General features: G+C 48.0%; 1 protein-coding gene across 1 annotated transcript in view; it reads right to left on the bottom strand.

Moving 5' to 3' along the window:
- tmx4 (thioredoxin-related transmembrane protein 4) overlaps positions 1 to 24,938 on the bottom strand; it is a 61,595-nt gene that overhangs the window by 19,088 nt on the left and 17,569 nt on the right. Inside the window, exon 2 of the mRNA XM_055638949.1 lies at positions 15,638 to 15,753. Coding sequence (XP_055494924.1) covers positions 15,638 to 15,753 — 116 coding nt within the window. The remainder of the gene's footprint in view (positions 1 to 15,637; positions 15,754 to 24,938) is intronic.

Raw genomic sequence — 24,938 nt, 5'->3', positions numbered from 1 at the left:
AGACTGAGAACCGAAACGTCGCCGATTCCTTCTCTCCATAGATGCTGCCTCACCCGCTGAGTTTCTCCAGCATTTTTGTCCACCTTTGATTTTGCCAGCATCTGCAGTTCTTTCTCAAACATATAATTACACTACATGCTTTAAGGACCCAATGTATTTAGCATGATGTGCGCTTATGTTTTTACAGAAAACCTTGCGTTTATAACTTGTTTTTCATCACCTTTGGACATTCTAAAGCAAATTGTGTGCATTCAACGTCGTAGAGTGATACAGTGTGGAAAAAGGCCCTTCGACCCAACTTGCCCACACCGGCCAACATGTCCCAGCTACACTAGTCCCACCTGCCCACGTTTTGTCCCATATCCTTCCAAACCTGTCCAATCCATGTACCTGTCTAACTGTCTCTTAAATGTTGGGATAGTCCCAGCCTCAACTACCTCCTCTGGCAGCTTGTTCCATACACCCACCGCCCTTTATGTGAAAATGTTACCCCTCAGATTCCTATTTAATCTTTTCCCCTTCACCTCAAACCTATGTCCACTGTGTGGATTCCAGTAAATGCCTTGAGTTTTAAGTTTGAGTTTTAAGTTAATGTTTGATTAAGGATTGAACTCTTGGCCCTGAACTACTATCTACTCACTGGTGACCCTTGAACTATCTTTGATCTGACTTTACTGGTTTGACCTTGCACTGAACGTTATTCTTTTTAGTTTAGTTTAAAGATACAGTGCGGAAACAGGCCCTTTGATCCACCAAGTCCGCACCGACCAGCGGTCCCCACACATTAACACCATCCAACATACACCAGGGTCAATTTACATTTTATACCAAGCCGAGTAACATACAAACCTGTACGTCTTTGGAGTGTGGGAGGAAATGGAAGATCTCAGAGAAAACCGGGTCACGGGGAGAACGTGCAAACTCCGTACAGACAGCACCTGTAGTCAGGATCGAACCCGGGTCCCTGGCGCTGTGAGGCAGCAACTCTACAGCTGCGCCACCGTGACGCCCATTATCCCCTTGTCAAGTATCTATACACAGTAAACGGCTCGATTGTAATCACGTATTGTCTTTCTGCTGACTGGATAGCACGCAACAAAAGCTTTTCACTGTACCTCGGTACACGGGACATAAAATAAACTGAGAACTGAGAATTTGGATGTCAGTATCGCCATACTCAAGGTTCACACACTCACTTCTTTGTGTGCCAATTTAGGAAATGTACCACTAAAGTCATAGTCACACAGCACGGAAATGGGCCCTTCGGCCCAACTAGCCCGTGCTGACCAAGAAGTCCCCTCCGTGCTAGTCCCACCTCAGTTCTGTTCAGTTTCTGGGAGCTTGAATGCCTCAACGCAAGGTCCCAAACACCGCCGGCTAAAGGCTCGAGGCCCTCGACCACGGGAGAGCAAAGAAGGGGAGAGATCTGAACTTATTTTCCACCTTTCCATCACAGTGTGGAATGTGGAGGAGTCACTGTGGTGGATGTTTATGTTAAAATGTGTTTTGTGTGTTCCGATGCTTTTTATTTGTATGACTGACTTGGCAAATGAAATTGTTTACGAAAGAAAGGGTAGTTTACACCCCAGCGGTGTGAACATTGACTTCTCCAATTTCAGGTAGTCCTTGCTTTCTCCCTCCTTCCCCTCCCCTTCCCAGCTCTCCCACAGCCCACTGTCTCCGCCTCTTCCTTTCTTTTCCCCGCCCCCACCCCCCTCACCCTCAAATCAGTCTGAAGAAGGGTCTCGACCCGAAACGTCACCTATTTCCTTCTCTCCATAGATGCTGCCTGTTCCGCTGAGTTTCTCCAGCATTTGTGTCTAAACTATAACTGGGTAGGTTTAGTTTAGTTTATTGTCACGTGTACCGAGGTACAGTGAAAAGCTTTTGTTGCGTGCTGTCCAGTCAGCGGAAGGATGGATCATGGTTACTATCGAGCCATTTATGGTGTATGGATATAGACACATGATATGGGATGTTGTCCCTTGTTCCCATCTTTGGCCCAGATCCATCTAAACTGGTTCTATCCATGGTACACAAAAAAGCTGGAGAAACCCAGGTGTGTTTTAAATGAAGGAAATGTTAGAGTGCTCGCCTCTGCAACGTCCCCCAGCAGCTCGTTCGATGTCCTCTCCCCACCACCCTGTGGGTGAAAAGGTCGCCTCTCAGGTCCCTATGAAATCTTTCCCCCCTCACCTTAAACTTATGTCCTCTAGTTCTTGATTCCCTTACCCTGGTGAATTTAAGGTCAAGAGTCAAATTGTTATAGGTTAAGGTACACAAAAATGCTGGAGAAACTCAGCGGGTGCAGCAGCATCTATGGAGCGAAGGAAATAGACAACGTTTCGGGCCGAAACCCTTCTTCAGACTGAGTTGGATCAGGGACCACATCACGACATTTAAGAAGCAATTGAACAGGTGCATGGATAGGACAGGTTTAGAGGTGTTCAAGCCAAATGCAGGCAGGTGGGACTAGTGTAGATGGGACATGTCGGTCGGTGTGGGCAAGTTGGGCCAAGGGGCCTGTTTCCACGCTGTATAACTCTATGACTGAAACTTTCTGATCTAATATCCGGTTATAGGTTAAGGTTGAGTTAAGGAATGAATGATTGAATGACGAATGAATAAGTTTATTGGCCAAGTATTCACATACAAGGAATTTCCCTTGGTGCTTCGCCCGCAAGTGACAACATGACATCCAGTGAGTTAGGAATGACACACAAAACATTAAACATTAATAATAAAACGTTATCGATTGAACGGGAGGGGGGGGGGGGGGGGGGGAGATTTAATAGGGGCCGGAGGAGTAACTTTTTTTTCTACACAAAGACTGGTGGGTGTAAGGAATGAGCTGGTGGAAGAGGTAGTTGGATCAGGGACCACATCACGACATTTAAGAAGCATTTGAACAGGTGCATGGATAGGACAGGTTTAGAGGTGTATGAGCCAAATGCAGGCAGGTGGGAGTCGTGTAGATGGGACGTGTCGGTCGGCGTGGGCAAGGGGACAAAGGGCCTGTTTCCACGCTGTATCACTATGACTGAAACTTTCTGATCTAATATCCGGCACGCTGGAGTAACTCAGCGGGTCAGGCAGTAACGCTGGCGACAATGGCACAATGGGCTAAGTGTTCGGCTGGCGACCGGAAGGTAGCCGGTTCGAATCCCGCTTGGAGTGCATACTGTCGTTGTGTCCTTGGGACAAGACACTTCACCCACCTTTGCCTGTGTGTAATGTAATGTAATTATGTGAAGCACTTTGGGGTCAATGCAAGTTGACTGAAAATGTGCTATATAAATAAGATTATTATTATTATTATAACATGGATAGGTGACGTTTCGGGTCGAGACCTTTATTCAGAGATGTTCATAACTGTCTAGGGAGGAACTGCAGGTGCTGCTTTACACCGAAGATAGACACAAAATGCTGGAGTAACTCAGCGGGACAGGCAACATCTCTGTAAAGTAGGAATGGGTGATGTTTCGGATCGAGACAAATCGCCCTCTCACTTGTGGCCGTTTGTGGTGTAGGGACCAAATTCAGAAGTGGGAAAGGAGGTTGTGTCGTGATGTGATCCCAGTTAAGAATGAGACTTGCTGTTGTCCCAACCCAACATAAAGGAGATATGTGTCCCACAAATGTCCATCCATGATCACTCCTAGCTCACTGTGATCTAAATTGCTCTGAAGCCACAGTCTGAAGAAGGGTCTCGACCCGAAACGTCACCCATTCCATCTCTCCAGAGCTGCTGCCTGTCCCGCTGAGTTACTCCAGCATTTTGTGTCTACCTTTCTAGATTGTGTCAGGCTAGGGTCAAAAACCAAAGGCAATAACAAGCAGAGTCCAACGGGTCCAGCAAGTTAATGAAGATTTTGCTGCACTTTGAATCTTTCAACGGAAGAATTATAAATTAATTCCACTAGATGGCGCAACTGCATTGGGGGACTGGAGTGTTGTGATTCAGTCTGAAGAAGGGTCTCGACCCAAAACGTCACCCATTCCCTCTCTCCAGAGGTGCTGACTATCCCGCCGACTTACTCCAGCATTCTCAGCCTATCTTCGGTTTAAACCAGGATCTGTAGTCTCTCCCTACATAGTCTCCATTAGATTGCAATGTTTACCCTCCAAATAGTTCGCCAAACGTTAAAGTCGGACTAAAGTGAATGTGGAGAGGATGTTTCCACTAGAGGGTTGAGGACCAGAGGACTCAGAATACTTTTTGAAAGGAGATGCATGGGAATTTCTTCAGTCAGAGGGTGGTGAATCTGTGGAATACACAAAGACTGGTGGGTGTAAGGAACGAGCTGGTGGAAGAGGTAGTTGGATCAGGGACCACATCACGACATTTAAGAAGCATTTGAACAGGTGCATGGATAGGACAGGTTTAGAGGTGTACGAGCCAAATGCAGGCAGGTGGGAGTCGTGTAGATGGGACGTGCCGGTCGGCGTGGGCAAGGGGGACAAAGGGCCTGTTTCCACGCTGTATCACTCTATGACTGAAACTTTCTGATCTAATATCCGGCACGCTGGAGTAACTCAGCGAATCAGGCAGTAACGCTGGACAACATGGATAGGTGACGTTTCGGGTCGAGACCTTTATTCAGAGATGTTCATAACTGTCTAGGGAGGAACTGCAGGTGCTGCTTTACACCGAAGATAGACACAAAATGCTAGAGTAACTCAGCGGGACAGGCAGCGTCTCTGTAAAGTAGGAATGGGTGATGTTTCGGATCGAGACAAATCGCCCTCTCACTTGTGGCCGTTTGTGGTGTAGGGACCAAATTCAGAAGTGGGAAAGGAGGTTGTGTCGTGATGTGATCCCAGTTAAGAATGAGACTTGCTGTTGTCCCAACCCAACATAAAGGAGATATGTGTCCCACAAATGTCCATCCATGATCACTCCTAGCTCACCGTGATCTAAATTGCTCTGAAGCCACAGTCTGAAGAAGGGTCTCGACCCGAAACGTCACCCATTCCATCTCTCCAGAGATGCTGCCTGTCCCGCTGAGTTACTCCAGCATTTTGTGTCTACCTCTCTAGATTGTGTCAGGCTAGGGTTAAAAACCAAAGGCAATAACAAGCAGAGTCCAACGGGTCCAGCAAGTTAATGAAGAGTTTGCTGCACTTTGAATCTTTCAACGGAAGAATTATAAATTAATTCCACTAGATGGCGCAACTGCATTGGGGGACTGGAGTGTTGTGAATCTGAAGAAGGGTCTCGACCCAAAACGTCACCCATTCCCTCTCTCCAGAGGTGCTGACTATCCCGCCGACTTACTCCAGCATTCTCAGCCTATCTTCGGTTTAAACCAGGATCTGTAGTCTCTCCCTACATAGTCTCCATTAGATTGCAATGTTTACCCTCCAAATAGTTTGTCAAACGTTAAAGTCGGACTAAAGTGAATGTGGAGAGGATGTTTCCACTAGAGTCGAGGACCAGAGGCCTTACCCTCAGAATACTTTTTGAAAGGAGATGCATGGGAATTTCTTCAGGCAGAGGGTGGTGAATCTGTGGAATTCTTTGCCACAGACGGCTGAGAAGGCCAATGGATATTTTTAAGGCAGAGAGAGATAGATTCTTGATTAGTACGGGTGTCAGGGGCAATGGGGAGAAGGCAGGAGAATGGGGTTAGAAGGGAGAGATAGATCAGCCATGATCAAATGGGAGAGTAGACTTGATGGGCCGAATGGCCTAATTCTGCTCCTATCCCTTACGAACATGATGTTATGAAGCCTCGTGGAAATAAAAATAAATCTTCTGCAATGAAAGGGAGCTACTTTCAAATACATGGAGATACATGGAAATGCAGATGCTGGAATCTTGAGTAAAGTACAAAGCTCTGGAGGAAAGTCTGGACTGGTATAGAGAACTTCTGCAGGTATACAGGGCTCTAGTGAGACCACACCTGGAGTATTGTGTGCCGTTTTGGTCTCCACATTTGAGGAAGGACATTCTTGCTATTGAGGGAGTGCAGCGTAGGTTCACCAGGTTATTTCCCGGGATGGCGGGACTGTCATATGTTGAAAGAACGGAGCGGCTGGGCTTGTATACACTGGAATTTAGAAGGATGAGAGGGACTCTTATTGAAACATATAAGATTACTAAGGGATTGCACAAGGTAGAGGCAGGAAACATGTTCCCAATGATGGGGGAGTCCAGGACCAGGGGCCACAGTTTAAGAATAAGGGGTCAGCCATTTAGAACGGAGATGAGGAAAAACTGTTTCACACCTGAAGTGGAGGCCGATTCACATTCACAGTGGAGGCCGATTCACATTCAAAAGAGAGTTAGATAAAGCTCTTAGGGCTAGCGGAATCAAGGGATATGGGGAGAAGGCAGGAACTTCCTGTCGAGAGAGAACAGGTTTTCTCCGGGTGCTCCGGTTTCCGTGCTGTATCTCTAAACTAAACTTGAGGCGTGTGTGTGTGTGTGTGTGTGTGTGTGTGTGTGTGTGTGTGTGTGTGTGTGTGTGTGTGTGTGTGTGTGTGTGTGTGTGTGTGTGTGTGTGTGTGTGTGTGTGTGTGTGTGTGTGTGTGTGTGTGTGTGTGTCGGTGTGGACTCGGTGGGCTGAAGGGCCTATTTCATAGAAACACAGAAAATAGGTGCAGGAGGAAGCCATTCAGCCCTTCGAGCCAGCACCGCCATTCATTGCGATCAAGGCTGATCGCCCCAATCAATAACCCGTGCCTGCCTTCTCCCTATATCTCTTGATTCCACTAGCCCTCATAGCTCTATCTAACTCTCTCATATAAGTTTCCACACTGTATATAACCATATGTAACAAGACAAAGAGATCTCTAAACTAAACTGTGCTTTGTGGAGATTTTTGCAGTGAAGCAATTTATGCTGCCTTAATTAAATATATTTATGAGACTTACCTTGGATTCATACAACATTCATATCTCACAGTTTTAAAACTGGTGATAAATAAAAATCGGATCAAAATCCTTTGTGCGCCATACCTGGAAAATCTCCAGCGTGTTAACGAGGATTGAAATATGCCCTTATATGCTAAACAGGAGTGAATTTTCAGTGTATAATGTCAAGAACTTTAGTAGGTTATTAAACTGATCTATAGGGAACAATATAATTGCCCAGAAATGTAACTGTGGTGTTAATGCTAAATGTTGCAGATAGGAAGGTCTATATATTGCGTAGGGAGGAACTGCGGATGCTGGTTTAAACTGAAGATAGACACAAAAAGCTGGAGTAACTGTGTGGACACAGGCAGCATCTGTGGAGATAAGGAATAGGTGACGTTTCGGGTCGAGACCCTTCTTCAAACTGAGTCTGGGGAGAGAAAAACAGCTCGATTTGTTACTAACACCTATGAGAGAGAAGCGAGTGTCACCAAACTTCTGAATTCTCTAGGGTGGGACCCTCTCCAAGACAGACGTGAAGCTCACCGTTTGACCTGTTTTTACAATATGTTAAATGGTCAGCTCGACATAGATTACAAGACCTACACCAAACCCAAACCAATTAGGAGCAGACGAGGGCATTCGATCCAATTTGTGATCCCAGCTACAAAGACAGATGTGTACAGCAATTCGTTCTTCCCCCGCACAATTAAAGCATGGAATAATCTCCACCCAACTATAGTTACCCAACCAGATGCAACTAAATTTAAAGTAGCTCTTTCTTCCCAATAACCCTTTCTGGCTTAAGCCCTCCCTTCACCACCTCCAGTTTAAATTCCATTTGGAATATTTTGGAGCACCAAGAAACCAAGAACCAAGATGGGGTCATAGAGTGATACAGTTTGGAAACATTTTTCCCCCGATTCACGTATCAATTTATAAAATATTAAAAATGAAGCTGTATGGAAATTGTATCATTGTTATGCCGATTGCTTTATTCTTGTACAATTGCTTCTAATGAAATAAACATTAAAAAAAATGTTTTTAAAGAAGAAACTAGAACAATGGCGAGGGTGGGGGAGTGAGGGGACGCCACGGTTACGGTTGGAGAGGTCAATATTCATACTGCTGGGGTGCAAGCTACGTGCATGATGGACTCTACTCCCAAAGATTAGTCCAAGCGCTAACTTCAGGTGCGTGCATTTCAGAGGCATAATTGTATCGTGGCGATGTGCGCTGGCTCCAGGGACACGAGTTAAATGAGCAACATTACAACTCCAAGGGGAGCAAGGATAGCAGTAGTGTGCGGGTACCGCTGGTCGGTGCGGACTCTGTCACAAGGACACGTGATAGGAGCAGAATTAGGCCATTCGGCCCATCAAGGATACTCCGCCATTCAATCATGCTTTCTCCCCATAACCCCTGACGCCCGTAGTAATCAAAAGTAAAAGGCCAAGAATTCCACAGATTCACCACCCTCTAACAAAATAAATTTAGAAACACAGAAAATAGGTGCAGGATTTGGCCATTCGGCCCTTTGGGCCAGCACCACCATTCAATATGATCATAGCTGATCATCCAAAATCAGTACCCTGTTCCTGCTTTCTCCCCATATCCCTTGATTCCCTTAGCCCTAAGAACTAAATCTAACTCTCTCATGAACACATCCAGTGAATCGGCCTCCACTGCCTTCTGTGGCAGAGAATTCCACAGATTCACAACTCTCTGGGTGAAAAAATGTTTCCTCATCTCAGTCCTAAATTGTCTCACCCCTTATTCTTAAACTGTGTGACCCTTGGTTCAGAAATTCTGAAATTTCTCCTCATCTTCTTCTTAAAGGGACGTCCTTTAATTCTGAGGTGATGACCCCGAGTCCTAGACACTCCCACTAGTGGAAACATCCTCCCCAGATCTACTCTATCCTGGCCTTTCACCACTCGGTGGGCCAAAGGGCCTGTTTCCTCGATGTATCTCCAAATTAAACTAAACATACTTTGATGAGATTTTTGCAGTGAAGCAATATATGCTGCTTCAATGGGACATCAGTCCCATTCCTGCCCTCTAACCTATTCTCCCCATGCTCCAAAGACGTACAGGTTTGTTCGTTAATTAGCTTGGTAAATGTAAAAATTGTCCCTAGTGTGTGTGGGATAGATGTGCGGGGATCGCTGGTCGGCACCGACCCGGTGGGCCGAAGGGCCTGTTTCCGTGCTCTAAACAAGACTGGTCGCCGTAAATTCAGGCACCTTAGTTCAAAGGCATGGTGGCACAGCGGTTGAGCTGCTGAATCACAGCGCCAGAGACACCGGTTCAATCCTGACCTCGGGTGCCGTCTGCACAGAGTCTACACGTCCTCCCCTGTGATTTGCGTGGTTTTCTCCAGGTGCACCGGTTTCCTCCCACACTCCAAAGGCGCACTGGTTTGTAGGCTAATTGGCTTCGGTAAATCCCAATTGTTCCTAGAATGCAGGATAGAGCTAGTGTACGGGGTGATCGCTGGTCGGCGTGGACTCGGTGCGCCGAAGGGCCTGTTGCCGTGTCTAATCTCCAAAGTCTAAAGTTCAAAGATGCGGGGCAGGTTAAGTGGCACACTTATTTCTCATTTTTAAGCATTACAAGGAGACCGCAGCTTTGGTTTAAGATCAGTGTGAAATGTATTGTGTAGTTTGATTTAGTGATACAACTTGGAAACAGGATCTTCGGCACACCATGTTTTTTCCCGGGTGCTCCGTTTTGTTTTATCCCACATTCCCAAGGCATGCTGGTTTACAGGTTAATTGGATTCTGTAAATGTTCCCTAGTGTGTGAGGATAGAACTAGCGTGAAGGGTGATCGCTGGTCAACGTGAACTCGATGGGCTGGAAGGTAGGGTCGCCAACAATGATTGAATGGCGGAGTAGACTTGATGGGCTGAATGGCCTAATTCGCCTCCTTATGAGCTTATATCCTGGGTCGCCAACTTTCTCACTCCCAGATAAGGGACAAAAGGTCAAAATAAGGGACACATTCCCGACGCCAATTCGTTGACCGACTCGGCCGTGTCTGGGTGAATGATGAGTTGGGCCCGGGTGCAGGACTGCACACAAAGCCCAGCCGGCGGGCCAGCTGAGGAGTTTTGGCCCGCGGCGCGACATCGCGCGCAAAGTCCGGCGCCCCGTCCAACTCATGAACCGATGATCGGCCACGAGAAGGAGGGGTGGTGGTGTCGGCGGTAAGCGAAGGTCCGAAGGTCGGACAGCTGGCCGGGCTGCCGACCGACGGGGCCACGGGCGAGGCGCTGCTGCTGCTGCTGCTGCACTCCACGGGCTGCACTACGTCGGGACGGGTGAGGCGGGGCCGGACGCGGCGCTCCGACCCGACAGTCCCCTCGACCCGAGTAGTAGCGGTCAAATACGGGACAAGGGCGGTCCCGTACGGGACAAACCAATTTAGCCCCATATACGGGATGTCCCGGCTAATACGGGACAGTTGGCAACCGTAGCCAACGGGCACGTTTTCACGGTGAAAATCTGAACAAAACTAAGAAACTAAACTGGCAACCAGCCTGGCTGTTTCAGGGTTGAGGGAGCATCAATTTTAATAAACATCGCTTGTTGCCTTTCAATGCTGCCTTCCCCTCAACCATTGTAATCAATAGACAATACACAATAGACAATAGGTGCAGGAGTAGGCCATTCGGCCCTACGAGCCAGCACCGCCATTCAATGTGATCATGGCTGATCATCCCGAATCACTACCCCGTTCCTGCCTTCTCCTCATATCCCCTGACTGCGCTATCTTTAAGAGCCCTATCTAGCTCTCTCTTGAAAGCATCCAGAGAGCCGGCTTCCACCGCCCTCTGAGGCAGAGAATTCCACAGACTCACCACTCTCTGTGTGAACATATTAACCAGTCGGACATGTCACGTTTAGGGTCGATTTCCCTGACTCTCAGTCTGAAGAAGGGTCTCGACCAGAAACGTCACCCATTCCTTCTCTCCAGAGATGCTGCCTGTGCCGGTGAGTTACCCTAGCTTATTGTGTCTATCTTCGGTTTAAATCAGCATCTGCACTTCCTTCCTGCACATACACGTCATGTGGCCTTTGTGGTCTCATGGGGTCAATTGGATACCGGCACTTGCCAACTCATGAACAGAGATAGCAATGCTAAAACAGTTTGTGTTTGGTTTAGTTTAGTTTAGAGATTTGGCGCGGAAACAGGCCCTGCAGCCCGGAGAAGGCAGGAGAATTGGGTTAGGAGAGAAAGATAGATCTGCTATGATTTAATGGCAGCGTAGACTTGATGGGCCGAACAGCCTAAATCTACTCCTGTTACTTTTGATGTGATGAGGGGGAGATAGATCGACCAAGATCCTGGGTTGGACTGACATCTTCAACCTGTCACTTGCCCAAGCAGTTGTCCCCACTTGCCTTAAAACCACCTCCATCGTGCCAGTGCCAAAACACTCCACTGCGGCAAGCCTCAACGACTTCCGCCCAGTTGCACTTACCCCCATCATCACCAAGTGCTTCGAGAGGCTGGTCCTGGCACACCTCAAAAGCTGCCTATCCCCCACACTGGATCCCTATCAGTTTGCCTACCGCAAGAACAGGAGTACGGAGGATGCCATCTCAACGGCACTTCACTCCGCCCTCTCCCACCTCGACAACAGAGACACTTACGTAAGTATGCTGTTCATCGATTACAGCTCAGCATTCAACACCATTACACCATCAAAACTGATCACCAAACTCGGTAACCCGGGCATCGACCCCTCCCTCTGCAACTGGATACTGGACTTTCTAACCAACAGACCCCAGTCTGTTAGGTTAGACAAGCACACCTCTTCAACCCTCACCCTGAACACCGGCGTTCCACAGGGCTGTGTGCTGAGCCCCCTCCTCTACTCCCTCTTCACCTATGACTGCACACCTGTACATGGTACTAACACCATCATCAAGTATGCAGATGATACAACGGTGATTGGCCTCATCAGCAACAACGATGAGCTGGCCTACAGGGAGGAGGTCCAGCACTTAGCAGCATGGTGCGCTGACAACAACCTGGCCCTTAACTCCAAGAAGACCAAGGAGCTCATTGTAGACTTCAGGAAGTCCAGAGGCGGCACGCACACCCCCATCCACATTAACGGGATGGAGGTGGAACGTGTTTCTAGCTTCAGGTTCCTGGGAGTCAACATCTCCGATGACCTCTCTTGGACCCACAATACCTCTACTCTGATCAAGAAGGCGCATCAGCGTCTCTTCTTCCTGAGGAGACTGAAGAAGGTCCATCTGTCTCCTCAGATCCTGGTGAACTTCTACCGCTGCACCATCGAGAGCATCCTTACCAACTGCATCACAGTATGGTATGGCAACTGCTCTGTCTCCGACCGGAAGGCATTGCAGAGGGTGGTGAAAATTGCCCAACACATCACCGGTTCCTCGCTCCCCTCCATTGAGTCTGTCCAAAGCAAGCGCTGTCTGCGGAGGGCGCTCAGCATCGCCAAGGACTGCTCTCACCCCAACCATGGACTGTTTACCCTCCTACCATCCGGGAGGCGCTACAGGTCTCTCCGTTGCCGAACCAGCAGGTCGAGGAACAGCTTCTTTCCGGCGGCTGTCACTCTACTCAACAACGTACCTCGGTGACTGCCAATCACCACCCCCCCCGGACACTTATTATTATTTATTCAAATCGTTTGCTATGTCGCTCTTCCAGGGAGATGCTAAATGCATTTCGTTGCCTCTGTACTGTACACTGACAATGACAATTAAAATTGAATCTGAATCGGAATCTGAAGATGGCCAACCTGCTATCACGACACATTAACACTATCCTACACACTCTAGGGCCAATTTACAATTTCACCAAAGGCAATGAACCTACAAACCTGCATGTCTTTGGAGTGTGGGAGGAAACCAGAGATCCCGGAGAAAACCCACGCAGGTCACGCGCAAACTCCGTAGAGACAGCACCCGTAGTCAGGATTGCACTCGGATCTCTGACGCTGTAAGGCAGCAACTCTGCTTGTGGTTACAAATTCTTTCGGTGTGCTCTGAGGCACTGATAATTATAAGATTAATCCAAGCTCCTTACCACAACAGCACAATTTACTCGAATGTTTGAACTTTAAACCGGATGTATGCAAGACAATTTTTTTCTCCAAGAAATATTTTTCAATCGAGATATGTTTTATTTCAGGCAATAACTATATCTACTGTATATAAATTATAATTTCTGAACAAAATGTTCCTAAAACTAGTTTGTACTGATTTACTGAGGATAATATGTAGAAAGGCCAGTGTGTGACATTGCTACTAACCATGATGTGAAGGTGCAGATATTCTGTCTGGCATGCAATGAAGTTAAACTTTGGAAAGATAATAGTCATGTTCATAAGAGATAGGAGCAGAATTAGACCATTTGGCCCATCAGGTCTACTCCGCCATTCAATCAAGGCAGATCTATCTCTCCCTCCCAACCCCATTCTCCTGCCTTCACCCATCTGACCTCTGACACCCATACTAATCAAGAATCTATCAAGTTAGATAGAGGTCTAGGGGCTAGTGGAGTCAAGGGATATTGGGAGAAGGCAGGCACGGGTTATTGATAGGGGACGATCAGCCATGATCACAATGAATGGCGGTGCTGGCTCGAAGGGCCAAATGGCCTCCTCCTGCACCTATTTTCTATGTCTATGTCTATGACCTCTGATTTAAAAATATCCACTGACTTGGCCTCCACAGCCTTCTGTGACAAATAATTCCACAGACTCACCACCCTCTGGCTAATGAAATGTTTCCTCATCTCCTTCCTGAAGGAAGATCTGATGCTCTGTTCTGAGGCTGTGAGCTCTGGTCCTAGAATCTCCGACTAGTGGAAACATCCTCTCCACATCCACTCTATCTAGGCCTGCACTCTATCCAGGTACTGCAGTAACTCAGCGGGTCAGGCAGAATAGCTGGAGAACGTGGGTAGGTGACATTTTGGGATGAGGTCCTTTGGTTTAGTTGAGTTTAGAAATACAGCATGGAAACAGGCCATTCGGCCCACTGCGTCTGCGCCGACCATCGATCGAAATGTATATCAATTCTACCCTAGACACTAGGGAAAGCTTTACAGAAGCCAATTAAGCTACAGACCTGCTAGACTTTGGAATATGGGAGGAAACCGGAGCACCCAGAGAAAACCCACATGGTCACGGGGATAACGAACAAACTCAATACAGAGAGCACCCGTAGTCAGGATCGAACCCGGGACCCTGGATCTCTGAGGCAGCAACTTTACCGCTGCACCACCTTGCCGCCCGATCGGGTGTGGCTCACGAGACCAAGCCACGCACACGCCGGCGCAGTGGGGGCACGTGAAGGGCGCTATTTAGGGGTGTAGCCTTAGAAACATAGACAATAGGAGCAGTAGGCCATTCGACCCTTTCAGCCAGCACCGCCATTCAATATGAGCATGGCTGATCATCCAAAATAAGTACTCCGTTCCTGCTTTCTCCCCATATCCCTTGAGTCTGTTAGCCCTAAGAGCGAAATCTAACTCTCTCTTGAAAATATCCAGTGAATTGTCCTCCACTGCCTTCTGTGGCAGAGAATTCCACAGATTCACAACTCTCTGGGTGAAAAAGTTCTTCCTTCCTCCTGTCTCTGGCACTAACAAGTCGGCTTCGGTGATTATGTAGTTTAGTTTAGAGATACAGCGCGGAAACAGGCCCTTTGGCCCTACGGGTCCACGCCGACCAGCGATCCCCACACATTAACAATATCCTACACATACTAGGGACAATCTTTGCATTTACCAAGCAAAGGTTACCCTTCAGATTCCTGTTACACCTTTTCCCCCTTCACCTCAAACCCATGTCCTCTGGTTCTCGATTCCCCTACTCTGGGCAAGAGGCTCTGTACGTCTACCGGATCTATTCCTCTCATGATCTTGCACACCTCCACAAGATCACCCCTCATCCTCCTGCTCTCCAAGGAATAGAGTCCCAGCCTGCTCAACCTCTGCCTATAGCTCAGGCCCTCTAGTTCTGGCAACATCCTCGTAAATCTTCTCTGTGCCCTTACCAGCTTGACAATATCTTTCTCGACAATAGAGTGTGGGAGGAACCCGGAGCACCCGGAGAAAACCCACACAGTCACAGGGAGAACGTACAAACTCCGTGCAGACAAGCATCCGTAGACGTGATCGAACATGGGTCTCTGGCGCTGCAAGGCAGCAACTCTACCGCTGCACCACCGTGACGCCCCAAACGATGTTTCGATCGGGACCTGTAAACCTCTTCTGCACCATCCAAAGGTTCATATAAATAATATCCACCCAAGTTATAATAAATCACTGCTGTAGTTCCGTATCATTTATTTTCATAAGACCAAGAGGTTAGCGTTAGTGTACGGGGATCGCTGGTCGGCGCGGACTCGGTGGAACGAAGGGCCTGTTTCCACGCTGTATCTCTAAACTAAACAAAACCAAAACACTCAAGCAACTATGTAGGAAGGAACTGCAGATGCTGGTTTATACCGAGGATAGACACAAAATGCTGGAGTAACTCAGCGAGACAGGCGGCGTCTCCGGAGAGAAGGAACGGGTGACGTTTTAGGGTGGAGACCCTTCTTCAGACTCAATGACGAAGGGTCTCGACACGAAACGTCACGCGGTCCATTCTCTCCAGAGGCGCTGCCTGTCCCGCTGAGTTACCCCAGCGTTTTGTGTCTAACTATCTACACTCTGCCATCGCCACCGTGCCGCCCAGAATTCCCGCCGATAGGAACGGAGTCAGTCAGCGTACCTGGTTCTCGGGTCACGTCCACCTTTCCGACGTGGATGCCAAGTTCCCCGCGGGCCTTCCCGAGATCTTCCCAGTCAACCTGGATCTGTTTGCAGGCGGGACACCAGGGTGCATGGCTGCGGAGTGAAAGGAAAGCCGGAGATCAGGAACAGGAATTTTAGATTCAGATTCAAGATTCAGATTCAATTTTAATTGTCATTGTCAGTGTACAGTACAGAGACAACGAAAGCATTTTGGTTGAGGCATTTTTTTTGGCAAAAGACAAAGAATTTAACACGGGTCCAGTTACATGCGAATAGTGTTGCCAACTGTCCCGTATTAGCCGGGACATCCCGTATATTGGGCTAAATTGGTTTGTCCCATATGGGACCGCCCTTGTCCCGTATTTGACTGCTACTACTCGGGTCGAGGGGAGTGTCAGGTTGGAGCGCCACGTCTCCGCCCCCGCCTCACCCGTCCCGACGTAGTGCAGCCCGTGGAGTGCAGCAGCAGCAGCAGCAGCGCCTCGCCCGTGGCCCCGTCGGTCGGCAGCCAGGCCAGCTGTCCGACCTTCGGACCTTCGGACCGCCAACACCACCACGCCCCCTCCTTCTCGTGGCCGATCATCGGTTCATGAGTTGGATGGGGCGCCGGACTTTGCGCGCGGGCCCCAGGCCAAAACTCCTCAGCTGGCCCGCCGGCTGGGCCTTGTGTGCAGTCCAGCACTGGCCCAACTCATCATTCACCCAGACACGGCCGAGTCGGTCAACAAATTGTCGTCGGGAATTTGTCCCTTATTTGGGAGTGAGAAAGTTGGCAACTCTACATGTGAACAATACTGTTTGTAGACAGGAACTGCAGACAAAATGTGTAGGAAGGAACTGCAGATGCTGGTTTAAACTGAAGTTACTGTAAGACACAAAATGCTGGATTAACTCGGCAGGTCAGACAGCATCTCCGGAGAGAAGGAATGGGTGACGTTTCGGGTCGAGACTGATGTCAGGGGAGAGGGAGATCCATAGATAAGGAAGTGTAAGGTGTGAAAACGGGACAAAGGGGAATGGAGATCATGGATAATGTAGAATTGATCATTGTGAGTTGGGAGAAGGGAACAACAAAGCAAACAGAGATAATATGCAGTAGGAGACAGCCAGACTGGTCTGAGAACTGGGAAGGGGATGGAGAGAGAGGGAAGCAAAGATTACTTGACGTTAGGGAAGTCAATGTTCATACCACTTGACTGCATGCTGGTTTATACCAAAGATAGACACAAAGTCCTGGGTATGATGGGTTAACAAGTGATGAGCGTTTGACGGCACTGGGCCTCTATTCGCTGGAGTTTAGTGGGGGGGACCTCATCGAAACTTAGTGAAAGGCCTGGATGGAGTGGATGTGGTGAGGTTGTTTCCACTATTGGAAGAGTCTCGGACCCGAGGCGAGAACGTGCAAACTCCCCATAGACAGCAGCAGAGGTCTGGATCAACCATGAGGCAGGGGCACCACCAGCTGTACCACATTTAGTTATTGATTTTCGTTATAAGGGGGAAATCTTTTAGGACCGAGATGAGAAAAGCATTTTTCACACAGAGAATGGTGAATCTCTGGAACTCTCTGCCACAGAAGGTAGTTGAGGTCAGTTCATTGGCTATATTTAAGAGGGAGTTAGATGTGGCCCTTGTGGCTAAGGGGATCAGAGGGTATGGAGAGAAGGCAGGTACAGGATACTGAGTTGGATGATCAGCCATGATCATATTAAATGGCAGTGCAGGCTCGAAGGGCCGAATGGCCTACTCCTGCACCTATTTTCAATGTTTCTATGTTTCTATGTTATTTATTTTGTTTAATTTATTGTCACGTGCACTGAGGTACATTTAAACGCATTTGTCGCTTGCCAACCAGTCAGCGGAATGACAATACATGATTACTATTGTGCTGTTCGCAGCATACAGATACAGGATAAAAGGGAATAAAGTGTTTAATGCTGGATAAAATCCAGTAAAGTCCGATCAAAGGTATTACAAGGGACTCCAATGTAGTTCAGCACTGCTCTCTGGTTGTGGTAGGATGATTCAGTTGCCTGATAACAGCTGGGAAGAAACGGTCCCTGAATCTGGAGGTGTGTGCGTTTTCACACTTCTATACCTTTTGCCCGATGGGAGAGGGGAGAAGAGGGAGTGGCCAGGGGTGCGACTGGTCCTTGATTATGCTGCTGGCCTTGCCGAGGCAGTGTGAGGTGTAGATTGAGTCAATGGAAGGGAAGTAGGTTTGTGCTGCCTTCTGACTAGGTCAGAACCACACCCATACACTGTCGCTCAAGATGAGCACACATATGAGAGTTGCAATGTTACTGAGAGTACCAAGGGCCTGAAAATGCTTCAGTGCAAATCATTCACTTTTACGCAGGTCTCTGGCGCTGTGAGGCAGCAACTCTAGCCCTGCACCACCGTGCCGCACTTCTTTTTCTCTCGTTCTTTGTCCCTTTTCATATCTCTAGTTCCCCTTTCTCCCCGACTCCCAGTCTGAAGAAGGGACTCGACCCGAAATGTTATCTGCTCCTTCTCTCCAGAGATGCAGCCTGTCCCGCTGAGTTGACTCCACCATTTTGTATCTATCTTCAGTGCAAACCAGCATCTGCAGTTCCTTCCTACACGTTACTTAAAGCCTATTTGCCTGGTAATTTGTGGACATGGATAATGGTCCATAGAAGTGGCGATATTATGACAAGAATAATTCTGGTGGAATAATATCCTTATTAAATGATGCTCCCCCCCCACGTCTAAAGCTGTTTTTGTGTAATAGTGTGTTACAGCCGTGCCCCATCCTACAAACCAACCTTTCGAGAAAGCTTGAGTCATTGAGAACAACATTACAGAGGCAGAGAGTTTAGCTTTTCTCGTCTGGTTTAGAGATACAGCACTGAAATAGGCCCCACAGCCCACCGAGTCCGCGCCGACCAGCGATCCCCGCACATTAACACTACCCCTACACACACTAGGGACAATTTTACATTTACACCCACCCAATTAACCTACAAACTTGTACACCTTTGGGGTGTGGGTGGAAATCGAAGTTCTCGGAGAAAACCACAAGGAAAGCGTACAAACTCCGTACAGACAGCGCCGGTACAGTAGTCGGGACAGAACCCGGGTCTATGGTGCTGTTAGGCAGAAACTCTACTGCTGCGCCACCATGCCGCTCGTGGGAACATAGAAAATAAATAGACAAAAATGCTGGAGAAACTCAGCGGGTGAGGCAGCATCTATGGAGCGAAGGAATATTTGACATTTCGGGTCCTTCGCTCCATAGATGCTGCCTCATCCGCTGAGTTACTCCAGCATTTTTGTCTACCTTCAATTTTTCCAGCACCGGCAGTTCTTTCTTAAACATAGGAGATAAATAATATTTCACAGTAGTTAAACACACGTTGAGGAAAATCGGATCCCAACCATGACTATAAGAACGGCCTGTAAACATTAAAAACATTTGTCGTCATCACACTGCCAGCTTCTCACGGATATTAATACAGCCAGCCTGAAATTCCCGACAGATATGAACAGAGTATCAATAATCAAACATCAAAAGGTATTTACGTAACATAAAGCTAAACCACACAACGGGCAACTCCAGGCGTCAAAGAATCGTAGTGCCTTATAGCACGGAAACAGACCCTTCGGCCCAACTCGTCCATGCCAACCAACATGCCCCCATCAAAGCCTGTCCCATTTGCCCGCCTTTGTTGTTAGAAAACGTTCTGTAACGCCAATTTCCAAAGTCAGAGACCAGGGTTCGATCCTGACTACGGGTGCTGCCTAAATGGAGTTTGTACGTTTTCTCCCCGTGACCCGTGTGGGTTTTCTCTGGGAGCTCCGGTTTCCTGGCAACACTGCAAAGACGTACGGGTTTGTAGGTTAATTGGCTTGGTAAAAATTGTAAAATTGTACCGAGTGTGTGTAGGATAGTGTTAAGGGCGTGTCCCCCGAGCATGCGACTGCGAGACCAAACCGGAAGCGGGGGCCGCGCGGAGGTCGAGTGAGTGACGGGAAGTTCGAGTGACGTCCGCGGGAAGTTCGCGCGTGACGTACGGCATCAAGACGTTGCCTACGGCATCAAGAAGCTGCGCATGCCCGTCGAGGCGGTGCGTATGGCCTCAATGCAGTTGCCGCGCGGAATTTATGAGTTGGGAGTTAACTGGTGTGTGCTCAAGAACGACGGCACGGTTATAGTTAAACTAGACTAAGAGGGATCCATTGGGTCCCATCTTCACACGGGAGGGCTGGTCCCCCAACGCAATATTCCACATCTCCACCATATCCAATATTGGTGGCCAGTGGGGGGGGAGGGGCTTTCTGGAGCGCTAGCATGGGTGTTGTGGGCTGAAGGGACTGGTTTCCAGAGGGCTAGTATGGACATTGTGGGCCAAATGGATTCTTGCGGTGGCAGCTCAGTCACTCAAGCCTGATGTGCTGGCAGCTCACTCACGGCTGGTGGGCTGGCAGTTGACTCACGGCTATTCTTTGAAATTCCATTTCAAGCAGGGTGCAAGGCCACCAAATTCAAATTCAAACCGCAAATCAATATACAGTGCAAACAGGAGGTTGTCAAGTTTAGACTTTTAATCATGTGCTTTATTTCAAACCAACCACCACCAACCATTTGCTGTGCTTTATTTCAAACATTTTCATTTTCAAACCACATTAAGGGCACTCAAGGTCAGTAAAACCACACTCACAGTTAGGTAGACATGTATTCAGTGTTATACACAGCTCGGACTGAGAGACGTGACCCTCTCACTTCCCCCATCTTGCAGAGACTGACTGAGGCACTCAACACTTCCGGGTTTTATAGTCACTCCGGAAGGGGCGGGGCCTTCAGGAGAGAGAATCTCAACATTTTTATCGATGGGAAAAATCTTCTTGTCCTGTGCAGCGGAGGGGGACTCTGAGTAAGATGGCCAAAAATCACAGCCGTAAGTGGCAGCGTTTTTTCTAAAATCAATATACAGAACAACAGGAAGTGGTCAAGATCAGAATTTTAGTAATATAGATATTAACTGAATGCACGTGTGACGGGGCTGTATCGATTAATAAAGAAACAGAGTGTGTACACAACGCGTGGACCTCTACGGTGCTCTATATTTAATTCTATCAACTACAATGGGTGGGATGACCAATACACTTTGGATTAAGATCTATCCTAACCACACCAATGCAAACTCATCTGCCTTCCCCAACTCAAAAAGCCCTTGGGGCACACAAGTCATGCTTCATTTTAGTGACTTCAATTAAAGGAAAATTAGTTTTTGTGTTTAAAATGCATTCAGCTTTTTCCCTAAAGCTTTGAGCCAGTAATGAAAAGGAAAGGAAAAAAATCGCTACCAGTTTTGAAATCTTATTTATTCCATTAATAATGTACTGTGTTATGCATTGCTATTTCATTGCCTCCCGGTAAGGTTTGGTGAAGAATAAACAGATCCAAAAGTACTGAATAGTAAGCATCACATTTTCCCAAGTGCAATGTTATTACAGGTACTTACTAGTAAATAGATTACCTGCAGCATTTTACAAGCTGCAACCCCTTAATCTCTCTGCATTGTTTAGTTTTTAGTTTGGTCTAAACTAGTTTAGTTTGTTTAGTTTAGTTTATTGTCACCTGTATCGAGGTACAGTGAACAAAGGCTTTTTTTCACTGTACCTCGGTACACGTGACAATAAACTAACCCAGCTAAACTAGTTTAGAGATGCAGCATGGAAACAGGTCGTTCGGCCCACAAAGGTCATAGAAGCAAAGAAAATCGGTGCAGGAGTAGGCCATTCAGCCCTTCAAGCCTGCACCGCCATTCAATATGATCATGGCTGATCATCCAACTCAGTATCCCGTATCTGCCTTCTCTCCATACCCCCTGATCCCTTTAGCCACAGGGGCCACATCTAACTCCCTCTTAATTATAGCTAATGAACTGGCCTCAACTACCTTCTGTGGCAGAGATTCACCACTCTCCGTACCACACTTGTTCATTTAAGGACATGCGTGATGGGAGCAGAATTAGGCCATTCGGCCCATCGAGTCTACTCTGCCATTCAATCATGGCTGATCTATCTCTCCCTCCTAATCCCGTTTCCTGCCTTCTCCCCATAACCTCTGCAGCCAACTTTTAATGCTCAAATTTGCTGCTGACAGTGTAATCATGTGTTTAGTTTTAGGTTTACAGATACAGTGGGGAAACAGGCCCTTCGGCCCACCGGGTCTGTGCCGACCAGCGATCCCTGCACATTACTTGTGCCAAGCTAATTTTACCTACATACCTGTACGTCTTTGGAGTGTGGGAGGAAACCGAAGATCTCGGAGAAAACCTGTGCAGGTCACGGGGAGAACGTACAAACTCCATACAGACAGCACCCGTAGTCGGGATCAAACCCGGGTCTCTGGCGCTGTAAGACAGCAACTCTACCGCTGCGCCACCGTGCCGCTCTGTTAATGGAAAAGCTCTCGAAGCACCAATTGCCCTGTAATTGTTCAAGTTATACGAGGTTCATTTTAACATTTATAATTGGAAATAGAGTGAAAAGCCATTTAAGTCAAATAACTAATCCTCAGGATAGATCGCCAGCTTGCAAACAAGGCACAGCCAATTCCCTGGAGTCAGTTTCATGACTAAAGACAAATTTTGTTCATTTTGTTTCATATACGTTCCTCCCATTACCAAGCTCAACCTTCTCATTCTGGGAAAAAAGCAACAACTCTCCAAGCTTGTCCAATCTCTCCACTCCAATACAGGCAGCTTCTGGGTGAATCTCTTCTGCACCTTCTCAAAGTCAAAGTCAAAGTCAAAGTAGCCTTTATTGTCATTCAGACCTTGCGGTCTGAACAAAATTTTGTTGCCTTGCAGTCCTACATATAGTAAAAATGACAAAATCACACAATAAACACAAAGTAACATCCACCACAGTGAGTTAGTTCACCAGGCTCCTCCTGTCGAAGGCTCTTAACTGTGACCGATCCAGGCTTCAGAAATGGTAAGTAATGTCAGTCTGAATCTGAGCTCTGCGAAGCCGGTTCAACTCCGCGGTCCGGGGTGGTCGAAGCTGCCGCCCTCCAGTCCAGCGGACGCAGCTGTTGTTGCGGGAGCTCCGGAGAACAGGTCACCAACCTGTGACCTGCGAGCTGCCGACGATGTCATCCACTGGGCCCGCGGTCAGGTCGGGTGGCCGCTGCCCCAGCCCCGAGCCAACTTCTCCAAAGCCAACTTGTCTTTCCTCCCGCGCTTTTGCGGTTGCAGCACCTAGACTATGCAACAGCATCCCTCTTCCCATCAGAACTGCCCCCTCCATCAACACTTTTAAGTCTAGACTAGATCTTAAGATCCTCTGAGGGAGGGCTGTATGTAGCAAGTTAGTACCTGCACCAATGTAAAGCACTTTGGTCAACGAGAATTGTTTTTAAATGTGCTATAGAAATAAAATTGACTTGACTTGAATCTAAGGTGTCTACCAGAACTGCACACAAAGTACTGGAGTAACTCAACGGGTCAGGCAGCGTCTCTGGAGATCATGGATAGGTGATGGCAGGGTGGCGCAGTGGTACAGTCGCTGCCTTACAGCCGCCAGAGACCTGGGTTCAACCCTGACCTCGGGTGCTGTCTGCACGGAGTTTGCCCGTGACTGGCGTACGTTTTCACCGGGAGCTCCGGTTTCCTCCCACACTCCAAAGACGTGCAGGTTTGTAGGCTAATTGGCTTCGGCAAAATTGTAAATTGTCCCTAGTTCAGTTTATTGTCACCTGTATCGAGGTACAGTGAAAAGCTTTTGTTGCATGTTAACCAGCCAGCAGACAATAGACAATGCAGGAGGAGGCCATTCGGCCCTTCGAGCCAGCACCGCCATTCACTGTGATGATGGCTGATCATCCACAATGAGAACCCTGTTCCTGCCTTCTCACCATATCCCCCGACTCTGCTACCTTTAAGAGCTCTATCTAACTCAGTAGAAAGTGTGTGTAGGATAGTATTAATGTGCGGGGATCGCTGCTCGGTGTAGCCTCGGTGGGCCGAAGGGCCCGTTTCCACGCTGTATCTCGAAACTAAACTGAGCTAACAGCTGTCAGCTCAGTGTAGATTCATCCCAGGGCAGGACAGTGGTGGAGAAAACAAACACTGTCTGCTTGGGGATGGAGGGGGCAACATTTTTTTGGTGACGAGTAATTTCAGTGCCTATGTCAGCCCACGTAGATCCACAGAGTGTAGCGAGTGAGTGTGCAGGGGTGGATTACTAAATTAATACCAAGAGAAGCAATTATGCACTCCAAGCTTTTAGTTCCCTCCTGATAGGGACGGGCAGAGAGGGGGATAATTTAAGGTCTTTTTTTAGGGACTCGATAAATGTTGGAAAAGTTCTTAGAAACATAGAAACATAGAAAATAGGTGCAGGAGTAGGCCATTCGGCCCTTCAAACCTGCACCGCCATTCAATATGATCATGGCTGATCATCCAACTCAGATCATCTTCTGCCATGCAGTGAACTGGAGGACAAACAGGTACATGGATCGGACAGGTTTGGAGGGATATGGACCAAACGCAGGCAAGTGGGACTAGTGTAGCTGGGACATGTTGGCCGGTGTGGGCAAGTTGGGCCGAAAGGCCTGTTTCCACACTGTATCACTCTATGAGGACTATTTTAGTTTAGTTTAGTTTAGTTTAGTGCAGTTTAGTGTAGGTTAATGTAATTTAGTTTGGATATGCAGCATGAAAACAGGCTCTTCGCCCCACCGAGCTCACGCTGGCTAAAGATCGCCCTCACACCCAATTCTATCCTGTACCCCAAGGATAATTTAACAAAGCCAATTGGCCTACAAAACCCGTACGTCTTTGGAGTGTGGGAGGAAACCAGAGCACCCGGAGGAAACCCACGGACGTACAGACGGCGTACAGACAGCACCCGTAGTCAGGATAGAACGCGGGTCTCTGGCGCTGTAATGCAGCAACTCTACCTCTGCGCCACCGTGCCGCCCCTAATGCAAGGTGACAAAAAAAAATCAATAGATGACATCATCTATTGCATCCGCTGCTCTAGATGTCAGCTGATCTATATCGGTGAGACTAAGCGGAGGCTGGGCGATCGCTTCGCCGAACACCTCCGCTCGGTCCGCAAGAACCAACCTGACCTCCCGGTGGCTCAGCACTTCATCTCCCCCTCCCATTCCCCATCCGACCTCTCTGTCCTGGGTCTCCTCCATGGCCAGAGCGAGCAACACCGGAAAATTGGAGGAACAGCACCTTACATTCCGCTTGGGAAGTCTGCATCCTGCAGGCATGAACATTGAATTCTCC

Source organism: Leucoraja erinacea, chromosome 8 (assembly GCF_028641065.1).
Source record: "Leucoraja erinacea ecotype New England chromosome 8, Leri_hhj_1, whole genome shotgun sequence".
Lineage (NCBI taxonomy): Eukaryota > Metazoa > Chordata > Chondrichthyes > Rajiformes > Rajidae > Leucoraja > Leucoraja erinaceus.
Note: the sequence above shows the minus strand (reverse complement) of the source record. Positions and strands in the feature narration are given on the sequence as shown.